General features: G+C 44.5%; 1 protein-coding gene across 9 annotated transcripts in view; it reads right to left on the bottom strand.

Annotated features, from left to right (window-relative positions):
* Window positions 1–1596: 1596 nt before the first annotated feature.
* Window positions 1597–12087, bottom strand: part of LOC116951137 (uncharacterized) — an 85280-nt gene continuing 74789 nt past the window's right edge. For 7 of the 9 annotated variants that reach the window (XM_076073522.1, XM_076073518.1, XM_076073516.1 and 4 more), the window contains 5 exons: window positions 11287–11520; window positions 10158–10256; window positions 8793–8834; window positions 6613–6860; window positions 1597–5424 (listed from right to left, as the gene is read on the bottom strand). In XM_076073522.1, the coding sequence (XP_075929637.1) occupies window positions 5011–5424; window positions 6613–6860; window positions 8793–8834; window positions 10158–10256; window positions 11287–11520 (1037 nt within the window). In that variant the 3' untranslated portion in view covers window positions 1597–5010. The remainder of the gene's footprint in view (window positions 5425–6612; window positions 6861–8792; window positions 8835–10157; window positions 10257–11286; window positions 11521–12087) is intronic. The other 2 variants (XM_076073520.1, XM_076073521.1) reach the window with 2 other exon arrangements.

The raw sequence follows: 12087 nt of genomic DNA on the forward strand, positions 1-12087 counted from the left end.
TGAAAGCAAGCTAAAATAAATAAAAATCACGTTTCTGTAAAAAAATTCACACACACACAAGTTGTATTGGAACAAACCTGGACAAGTGTAGTGCAATAGCACCGGCTGGTGACCAGCAGCAGCAATTGCGGTGTACAAACAATACACACGCCGGTGAGCATATACACGGGTGTGTCGGCAGGGCGGAGGAACTGGGGCAAGGGCCCCATTTGGGAGCCCCTGAAACCTGCTAGTGGATTTGAGAAGGGAGGCGCGACCAGGGACGGAGTCAGGCCACGCTGGTAGGAATAAAAAAGTCGAGAGCAGGAGCTCGAGGCTGGCGTTTTGGGATTGGATCATCTCGTCGTTGCTGTTGGTCTCGCCATCGTCGCTGCTGTCTTTGCTCGACATTGTGCTGCTAGACAGCCTGTTAACTTTTGATTTAAATCTTTCGTGACTGCAAGGATTCATATTCCTGGTTCTTTCGGTAGAGTCACGTAGAAGGGAAACAATAAAATAATAAAAATATGATTTAACCGTCTCATTTAGCGCTGCCGATGCTAGACTACTAGTGTTGTGTGACAGGCTAGCGAAAACAGTGTGTGGGCAGGTGAGATCGTGTGTTAATAAAAGGTGCCACTACAAATATCGTCTCCGAAGTCACCGCACTACACACGTACTTGCCGACACACAGGACAGCGGGTACTCTAAATGTTAACTTATTAGTTTTACTTTGTCAAGCAGTTCAAGTGGTTAAACTCGCTTGAAACACAAGTTTCCTTTGACTTTGATTCACCGCATCTTTGGCCACCACCAACACTGCTCCATTCAGGAAGGGCCTCGAAGCTTCGACCAATTTACGCGCGTGCCCGTCTGGGAACGTGCCTCGCTTCTGGGCACCCTTGCAGCTCTTTTCCATGAGCAAATTATCTCCATGGAGATTCTGACCTCAAGTCAAAACGTTCTTCCAGTGCTTATCATGAAGGCTGAAGAAACACCTTCAGTGTCACGGAACTTGGAACATCGCCGCTGCACCGTGCAAGTAAATTTATTTCAAGCTGCACTCGCCTTCACGGGACCCGGCCAAGCATCACTTGTGCGTGTTGCCAATTTGCACAAACATGTGCTCACTAAGTTTTTTTGGCTTCGTTCATTGGGTCAGAGGTCACGATGCGATTGATGCAACAGAATGAAAAAATAATGTCTCAACAATCTTTGAAGCCCTGGCCTCTTAATATGGGCATCGATATATTAAAGTCGATTGCTTAAGGAAGAAACCTAGGTGGTGATGGAAATTTATAATGCAGGAATAGAAGTGGTGGTTTGGCAGGCTCAGAGATCAGAGCATTGAGAAAGCATAGTTAAAATCCATGGTTGGACACCAGGGATCCACATTAACTAGTGGCTTATACCAATGCCTGCACACACGATTCATCAATTGAAGTGGTTTCCAATTAACTTCCTAAATGCAGCTGAGAAAAAAAGACTATATTCAAAGTTTTATGCGATGACAGTCCACACACTCGTGTATGGGAATTAATGGACTGATGCATCGTTCCAGTCTCCCGTGCGAGTGGGATAAACAGTTCCAGAAAATTGCACAGTAAAAAAACGATCACAGGTGCAACTCGGTCATTTATTTCGACAATTGTTATCGAATGACAATTTCTGAAAACCACAAAGGTTCAAATGGGGGGGGGGGGGGTGGGGGGGGGGGGTATTCCACATCAGGACAAAGCTAAAGTACAGAATTTCAAACTTTGTCATTGTTCAACCGAGAGTGGTGAGAAAGCAACAAACGTTGTATTAAAGGTACGAGCAATGTTGGTAACAGAGAAATATGTAAACAATAAAAGCACTTTAGTAGCTACACAAATATTCTTTGGTTCTTTCGGTAAAGTCACGTGTCTACGTGACTTTACCGAAAGAACCAAAGAATATGAATTCTCTGCAGTCACGAAAGTTGAGTCAAAATTTAGCTACACAAGCATATTAGAATATATGCCTTAAATGGAACACAAAAACTTTGATTTGCAAAATGTGCATTTAGGTGCTCTAAGACAGAATTCCGTTTTACACAAAAATTGGGGAAAAACACCACTTGCATACAGGGTGTGACGTACAGGTATTGCTGGTAAATACAGCTTGGATGGTGTAGAAAATTGTCTAATAAAATGGCCACAGCTTATACAGGCATGCAGAAGCCAAAGGACGTAAACTTGACAATTTCACACATTGCTAGTGCAAGCTTATGCCTTTAAGTTAGATTGCGGGTCCCTTTACAATGGCACAAAGGCCAGGATTTTTCGTCTTTCATACGTACATAAATTAACTACTCCAAATCTAGAAGACTGACTTGACTTGCTTGTTCTGGCCAAGATTACACAATAAGCTATTATAGGCATGTTGTTAAACATATACATACAAGCCCCATGCCTTCTACTCAACGTTCGACGCAGTTTAGCTTGTCATCCTTCCCCCGCACCTCCAATGAGCACAAGTGGCTACGTCCGATGCAAAAGCAGTTCAACATACATACAAACAAGTGGTTTACATCTCTACAGGGGAACGTACAGTTAAAACACATCTCCGTTAACCCATCATTGCACATCCACCACGGTGAAAGCAAATGCATTCTCGCGTGACCCTACCAGTGTTCTTGTAGTCCTAATAACTCTATGATGCACAAGCCAATATTTCATGTCAATTTTTAAACACTTGAGTTGAATAGGTGATTTTTTTTGTTGTAAAAGAGTGTTTTCAGCATATATTAATCATTTACAACCCCATCTCAAATACACGGCTGGATGAAGATCATTCCCATGCCGTGTCGGTCATGGGAGTTGTTTTGACCATTCTGGGGAACCTGGTCCAAGAACTGGCTATTTTACCATTCGCCACTGTTAGCCATGCCCGGGAATCAAACTCTGGTGACTGGGGCTTGTAGCGCAGTGCATTAACCATATCCACAGCACCCACCCCCTTTTAGCAAATATTTAAAGTTAAATATTGCATACAGTGGCGTTCACGGACTGAATTATGATAATTATTTGCAAAACGCAGCTTCCATCAATATTCTTAGGCTTTTGTGGAGGAATTGCATATGTGTTTACAGACACATGATAGAATAATAACTTTGAAAACTTATTGTTATTCAGGAGATACAAATTTGGACAGTAATTCTAAGGGGGTTTAAGAATGCAAACATTTTTGGGAAGTGCAAAGTTTCAGAGATGAGTTCCATAGGACCAAAAGAACAGTGATGACACTAAAGGTTGAGCATTAAGTGGTCTCAGCATTAACAAGTGGTCATATCAGTTTCAGCTCTGCTCTACGTTAAAGATGAAATTTCAGCTAGTGGGAAAAAATAAGGTTGTAATGTAAGCATATATATAAATAGTAGGTCTAAAGAAACGTTAAAGAGTAAAACACAATCCATTTGCAGGATTGTAGGTCAATGGTTATACCATTTCCTGCAAGGGAAAAGAAAATGTGCAAATGTTTCAAGGGAAGAGAACCACTATTCACAGTTTCTTCATAACACTGATATAAAGTTGTGACGTACACTACAGCAAAGCCTCCTACGAGTACTTATTTAAAAGGTAGCTACATCGGTTTCATTTTGTGAGCGGGGGTAAACAAGTGTATTATTTTTTTCAAGTATCTTATTTTAGTTTTCGGTGGTATTAGTTTTCACACATTTCATTTTAACACAGTGCAACTTTACTTTAAGCCCATATGACACTGTGGCTAAAAAACAAATCACAACACACACACACACACGAGTAGGCATTGTAGTCAACCGACAGGGTGGGAGGAGGGAACCCCCCCCCCGACCCAATCACTTACAATTTCAACATCGGATAACGTTCGCCAATTCGTACGCGGGGCTGAAAAATTCTAAAAATTCAAGTTGCTGTCATCAAAATGGGAATCATATGTGATCATCTTTTCCATAATTTATCGCTCGTCTTTCAGCGAGGTTGCAGTAAAAATAATGCCTTGCCCCTACACTCAAATCTGTTTGTCTTACAACGAACAACGCCACCACCAAAACGCGTGCGCATTTTTTCCCAATGGGGGACGAACAATTTTTCCGCACGTACACACTTTGTTCTTCTTCTTACACAAATGCAATGTACAGCTTTCAGTCATGCATCCGCAAGGCACCACCACATTGCAAGGACCTTTTTTATTTATTTAGTCTGAGCGCAATCTTCATAGTGCCAAAATAATGCCCAAAATCAAGGTTGTAGGATTGTTCCAAAGTGATTGGCCACACAATAGGCTTTGTTTTTACCTCTTTGTTCTTTCATGTTTATTTTTTTTTACGAGCGAACGGTAACATTGAGCATTTTCACAGTCTGAGGTCTTGGCTTTTTACCTACCATTTACACCTGCCACCTATCGTTCCCAATGGCTTCAGAGCAAAACACAAGGCACTCTATTCCAAAATTACGGGGTTTTGGGTTGACCTAGGAAGCATTTCAACATTTGTCCTTTGTTTTTGTTTTTTTTACACGTAATTTACATTTCATCGCAATTATGCATCTGGATGCTCGCAAACGCTGAAAACATGTTGCTTTTATTTTGAGAAATTAAAAGGATAATCACGTAAAATAAACAGTTACAAGGGGCCCTTCAAAGGAAAAAAAAATACGTTTAACAATGCTGTCTCATGCATCCTCTAACAATGTGAAAGTGTTTTGATTTGCACACGTGCGGTTAGGACAACAACAACAAAAACCCCACCAACGATCGGGCGCAACTCTCCACCGTTAGTTCGTCTAACATATTGCTCTTTTTTTTTTTGTTCAGCCATTTTCTTGCACAGGGAAACTAAGGTGCACTCGCACAACAACGCTTCCACAAGCGCGCATTAGGAACGTTACAAATTGCAGCGCAAATATATACACCGGTCCCGCTACTCGTGATAATGTAATAATAATAATAAAAAAAACAACTTGACGTAATAAATCAACTTCAACCCGGGGGGAATAGCCGCGGGGGACTCTCCTCTCTCTTGCTCGTTCATGTTGTTCGCATGTTTGGGCTTGAACTTGGGGCAGCCACGTACACGGGGAACGACTGAACCCCTCCGTTCCCCATCGGCTGATACTGCGCCACCGCCTGCGAGGGCGCAGCCGACGCTTGCTGGCCGCCCGGCAGCGCACACGAGGCCCAGCCCACGCCCACCGCTCCGCCGTAGGCGCCCTGCGGCGCACCGTACTGCACGCAGAGAAGTGGGGCCATGGGCGTAGGCGACGAGTAGGGGGTCGCGGGCGGCCGCGACCCGGGGCAGCTGCCGCCGCCGAGGCCACAGGCCGCGGTGGCCAAGGGAGGGGAGTGCGGAGAAGCGGACGCCACCACCCCAACCTGCAGGCCCAGCTGTGCCGGCGCCGAGAGTTTGCGCATGACCGGAGGCATCACCACGACGGGGGAAGTCTGCAACAGGAATAAGAATTTTTTTAGGTGAAAGTGTAGCATTGCAGTTTCTTGGCTGACATCACAACTGGCGGAGCTCCACAGAGCTCCTCTACAGGGTATTCGGCCTTCTCTTCCACACTGGCCAGATATCTTGGAAGAAATGGGGTTACCCGCATTTTATGGGGTTGCTACCCACGCGACCGTGGGTACCAATTTATATTTCGGGGTCAACAGAGGCAAGGGGGGTTTTCAGAAACTTGCCCCATTCTCTTAATCGGCTTCGAACCGGCGACCTCTGGATTGCATGTCCACGGTGCTAATAACCATTGCACCGTAGCAGGATGGGGAAACTGCACTGCGACAAGTTACAAGTGACTCGCTTGCTTCCATGGATTTGCATGCCATTCAAGAAAATGCAACTTGTGCAATCATGTATAATAATTCATTGACTGCAGTGTACTATCATGTATGTTGCACTTCTGTCGCACCGTACGTAGCCAACCGCGCACTAATTGGAGGCGACACGCCGCTCTGCGAGACTTCCCACTCTGCACCTCTTTTGTATCGTGACACCAAGGCAATAACACGATCCCAATAAAGCTGTGGAACGGATGCAACAAAATATAGGGTGCTTATTTTTTTACACTTATATGGGGCTATCGTTATTAATGGAAAGAATGAATTTTTATTTAAAGCTTTCGTGACTGCAGGGATTCATATTATTGGTTCTTTCGGTAAAGTCACGTAAAAGGGAAACAATAAAATAATAAAAATATAAAATATTCTCATGACGTTTCGACTGCAACACAAGCAATCATCATCAGGTGTGAAACCCACAGCAAGAAAATTTGAAAAAAGTGGCGTTTTTTTTTAACGTTAGCACCACGGAGAGCGATTTGACAGTTTGTTCAGATGGACGAGTCCATCTATGTTCGTGACTTTACCGAAAGAACCAAGAATATGGAAAAATAATGTATAATAAATACACTATAACATGATAACAAGTGTATGTTAATAGCTTCAAAAATTCAAATAATCTCCACTTATTCGCCATCATTGTCAACACACGCCTGGAATCTTCTCCAGATGGTCTCCAGAGCCCGGAGAGGGCACATTTCTTGTGGTACTGTTGCAAATTCTCGGAAGCGTTAACATTTACGTGAAGCACCCTGTGTATATATAAACCCTCTTTTGACGGAGCTTTACCTCTGACTGGCAAGGCTTTGGCCGCCCGCCCGCCGTATCCTGCCGGCTCTGCGCGAGCTTTGTCTTGATGCTGCTGTTGGTGCTGCTGGTGGCGTCCTTAGCCCAGTCGTCAACGAGCTTGTGCAGGTCATCGGTGAAGGTGCCCTTCTTGTTTCCCGGGGATGCTGCTGCTGCCGCCGCCGCCGCCGCCGCCGCAGCTGCAGCCTGTGCTTGCCCGCCGTGCTGGTTGGCGCTGAAGCTCCTTGATCCTTTGCGTTGATTAAAGTCCGCAGCAAAGAGATGCAGAAAAAGAGGAGAGGAAAAAACTCATTTGAGTAGATTATATTTTATTGGCAGGGAGATGGGCTGTGCACAACAAAATACAGTGAGGCCTTTGACTGAATGTTCAAGTTATTTGTCTCGCAACATCCACCTGTACAGGGCTGCCACTTATGTATCCAACAAAAGGGCTTTTAATGCAAATGTAACTCCACATGTTTTCCAATTAAAGGTCAACGTGTCATTGACTATCTTAGTGAGCTAAGATAAGTTTTAGGGTGTCCCAAGTCAAATTGAAGTCAAGAGGTCACCTTGGCCGATAAGACTACTCTACGACACATCGCCATCACTTCCTTCCATCTGCTAGATCCCAGTTTTTGTTCAAGTCAACTGGCTTTATGCAATTTTAGAATTCATGTGAAATACCGAGGATAAAATAAATAAAAGAAAAACATTACTACACATCCATGTGCATTTTATAAAGCAAATTTGCAATCGTTGGTTTCATTATAAGCTTATTTATTATTCAAGGTCTGCTGCAGTGTACAAAATATTAATAAACTAAAAAATTAAGTCGACTATAGGCATCACTGTATTCGGTGTAGTATCACGACATATATACAGGAAGACAACTTTCAGATGATCAATACTTGCCACCATAACATGAGCACATGGTTACATTCTGACGTCCGTCAAATGATGCCAAGCAAAAATCAAGAGCAGAGCCACGCGCGTCCACCGAAAGCAATAAAACCTGCACAAACGGCGACAAAATAAATGTCCAAGGAAGCACCGATACCATGACAGACGGACTCAAAAAGAGAAACATCGGCATGCTAAAATACCCACGTTCACCAACGAAAATACATTGAACAATGATCAGGGATGACAATATGGCATTGCTGTATTTTTGTCAGCGATAAATTGTACACCGTGAATAAATAATTTTATGATCAAAAATGATTCCTGCGATTGGAACAAAACCATTGCATAACAATGGAATTTGTTAAGACATCCAACAGGATGCACAGCTGAAAAACAAATAATGTTCTTAATAAAACCTCTCAAAGCCGGGACTCAAGTTAGCCAGAATTCGGGGTGAGCCAGGTTACCCAAAATAAACAGAAAAAAAATCAAGCTTCTCCACAGGAACAATGTTCACATGCTAATTAAGCTGTGGGTGTCAAAAGAAAGTGTGCACATGTTCACTAGCAATTATTAAGCTGTAAGCATATCGTACTTATCTGTTTAATGGAATTATGCAAACCCATTGGAAGCCACGTGCTCAAAATCACATCTTCAAGTTTGTTAGTAAAATGTATTCAGCCTTGCACATCCAATGAACCTCGGCCTTCCACCTGTGCTTCATGGTAATGGTGACTGATTAAATTACGCAATATTAGCTTTATTGTGAATTAAAGCCTCAAGCTTTGTTATTTGCTAAATATCTCAGGTGTTCATTACATATATATTTGATTACAATCTGGTATTTAAAAAATCTTGTATGTATGTAGAACCTCTTTCGCACCATACGTAGCCAACCGTGCTCATCGGAGGTGCAGAAAATAACCTTAATTATTTGCAGTATACAAGGCGTCCCCCATTATTTGGAAATTGCTCTCCGCCCAATTAGTCCTGCTTCGAGAGGTGGGACCATATTCTTTGGGTCTTTCGGTAGGACCATTTAAATGTGATGCAATTGTTTATCTCTCTCTATATATGAATCGGATAAAATAAATTGATCCACCCCTTCTTCCCATCACAAAATGCTTGATTTAGTTATTTTCCCTTCACATTTTTGGAGGCCAGGGTGAACCCTGTGAAAAAAAATATATAACAAAGGGGAGCTCACACGTACACAAACACAGGCACAATGGCACATGCAGCTATAGAGGAGGAACGAGAAAAAGACCGATAGTTACTACTGCGATCTTTCCCTAGACAAAACCGTCTTAGGGAGTTCCCTGCAAAGCAAAGGAAAAAACACAAGTGTTAGGCAAAAACCGCTGGGTAGATCTTGCCCTGCACGCATGACCACTCGGCGATTTAAAAGTAAATAAAAACCCCAATTGGGATAAAAGTTTCAATTGCACGGACACCGCACGGTAAGCTGACCGACCCCGGCAACAGTTCTATGTGCTGTGTGGTTAACAGCGATGCCGTACAATATAATGCAATGCTGCGCCGACTATTCTACTTATAAATACCAAACGGGAACACAATATTTAATAAACGTTTATTTATTTGTTTAAGCAGTAAACGCGAATGCAAATAAGAATACTTTTGCATGCGGCTTTCGGAGTAAACAAAAATAAGTTATCTTAATAGACAATAAACCAAATGGACAAATTAATTATTTCCCCCCTCCTCAAAACAATTAGGCATTAACATACACAAATTCACTTTACGCAATTTAAAATGTACATTTCTTTCACAGACATTTAAAATAAACACTTCTTTTAAGGGAATTGCGAGTGGGTGGAGGGGGGGGAAATAAAAACGCAAATTAATGCGAGCCAAGCAAATCCGACAGCCCTCCCAGATCTGAAAACTTTGACAAAGAGCGAATGCAATTAAGCACAGCATGGAGGCATGATGTACTACGCTAGTATAAGAGTTAGTCAATGGGCGCCTGCCAACGGAGGATTGTCCGCGCAGCTGCCAAGAACCCAAGTGTGGGTGTTTTCGGTGCAACGAAGCAATTTCCGTCTCGTAAGGTTACACGTGATCATCTCAAATGGTAACGACACGGGTGGACTTGGGGAGATCGTCTCGACTTGGGACTGGCAACAGTCAAGGTGATTGTTTCAGCGATTTGTGGGTGGAGCTCTAATGGATTCGAGTTCACGTGCAAAAAATGCATGTGCGCACGCACAAGGGGAACCCGTCAAGTGAGGAATTAATCTGCCTGTAGACATTACACAAAATACCTCTTGTTTACGCATGCCTCCATGATTGTACGCTGAACTGTCAAGATACACCAATTCCGTGCGCATGCGTTTCGGTTTAGACCAACCACATTACAATTAAAAGCGGCCAATTCCTGTACTCTACTGGAAAGGTAATCACCAGAGTGGGGACTGAAACATTGTGGTGAAGGGTGATCCAACTATTTTAAACCGATGCCAAATACATTGTTTTGGCTGTTGAACCGGAAACATTGGAATGTGAGCCCAATACTATAATAGGGGTTCAAGTGCAGACGGGCACATTAGCGCCACCCTGTGTACAATCGGGGAGAGCTGCCAACAGCTGCACGTTTAGAGTTTAGGACGAAGAACAATTACAGATAGACCAGGACATGGATCCACTGATGAATCTGGCACGAGGTTTGCTACTAGATTTATTGGCGACTTTCTCGGAGGGTTTGCGGAACAGTGTCCAACCTACAGGTGAAGGTAAGACAAAGAGGGGGGAAGGAAACGAAGGAAAACACTCTCACAGGTCAAGTTGTTAACGACAAACGGTACGCTCCAAACGACAGCACGGCGATAGCAGACGCGACCCGTCACCGGGGAAGGCACGCCAACGCCTCACTGCGTCAGAGTACCACTGGACGTCGCGACAGCGGCACAAATGAGCGAGGCCGACGTTGCTCGAGTAGCGCCCTGGTGTCGGGTGCAGCCAAGGGAGAGGTAATGCGACCCTTAAGAACAAATGATAAATATTCAATCAGCGGAACTGTGCACAAAAGGTGCGGACGTCGGAAAGAACGGCGTGACTCATGTGACTCCCCGCCGGCATGGCGAGCGAGCGCATGTCCCGACCATCCGAGACACTGTTCCTTTTTTTTTTTGTACACTATGCTTCACAGGCTTGAGAGCTATTTTATGTATCTTTTATTACTTGAACGGCTTTTACAGTGCAAAAAAAACGAGGCAGCATTCAGTGTTTGGTACAAGTGTTGCAACATTGCTTCGTAACATTAGTGATAAAAATAGGCGATACAACGAACCCTGTGTCCAAATATTTCAAAAGTAATTCGAACATTTTTACTTTTTCTTTACTCAATTGTGAGACCACTACACCGTAAATACAAAGTTATCAGAATTATTTTCGCGTAAAACAACCGTTCTACATAAAGTGCTTTGAAGAAATTGCGATTTAACATCGAAGCGCACTTGTTCAGCAAATCAAGCAACTTTCCAAGTTAAACACACAGTCGTAACAATCGTCCCCACAGAAACAATGGAAAAAGTCCAACGCCATGTCTAAAACAAGATTGGCCTTCTCGCAAACGTAGCAGATTTAATTAAAAACACGTCACCTTCTCCTTTTGGCCAAAACCACTGCCCCCCCGCCCCGCCCCGCCCCCACCGGGCATTTAAAAAACACAAAAGCAATCCAAAAACGCATAAAACATCGCGAGCAAATAAAAGAAGGCTACTTGGTGCCTTAGGATCAGCGGTTCCCTACCTTGGCTGCTGCCACCGTGACCCGAAAACGATGCGTCACCGAGTACGGCGTTCTGGACGCACTCCTGCTCGGGGGCGGCAGCGGCCGCTGCGGGCCTCAGCGCCTTCGGCTGCTTGGTTTGCACGCCCGCGAGGCACGTGCCCAGCTCCGGCCGCGCCGCCGCCAGCGGGCTGGTGACGGCGTCCACCAGCAAAGTGCCCGCCGTGCCGCACGCCGAGGAGGGCCCCATCGTGCCTGCGGTCGCAAACGATTGTCAGTCGTCGTCGATCGAACCGCCGGACACCACCGAGTGCTCCTTCTTCTTCCTGTCGTACGGCCGATGCGGATGCAGAGCTACAACTGCAATTTCACCGTCAGGTGGTCGAGCCAGATGACTGGGTCAGGAGGGGCGGAGTGTATCATCGCTTTGGTGTCTCCTTCGCATTTGCGGATCGGGGCAATGCGTCGTTTATACGTTGTACTGTCTTGTTCTGGATGACCGCAGTCGCACACTGAAGGGTTTTTTAATTTCCCTCCCCAAGCAGTGTTTTGTGCGTAGACTGCCGACGGTCAAAATCACCCGGAAGGCGTCCGGTTCTCGTCAGACCTCGGAAGCTAAGCAGGATTTTCCAGCTTGGATAGTGCTTAGATGGCATGCATAACGGCTGTCATAGGCTGTGGGTATAAACTGTGAGCAGCAGATGGTGGAGCTAAACCCCAATGTTGTGCTAGACATTTGTTGCCATGTCTATGCGCTACTCATCCTTCCCGGACCTGGACTGACCAGCGTGGTGAAGTAAAGTGATTCCTTACAAACGCAAA

The sequence above is a fragment of the Petromyzon marinus genome, chromosome 42 (genome assembly GCF_048934315.1).
Source record: "Petromyzon marinus isolate PM22_M1 ecotype Great Lakes invasive population chromosome 42, UKy_Petmar_22M1.pri1.0, whole genome shotgun sequence".
Lineage (NCBI taxonomy): Eukaryota > Metazoa > Chordata > Hyperoartia > Petromyzontiformes > Petromyzontidae > Petromyzon > Petromyzon marinus.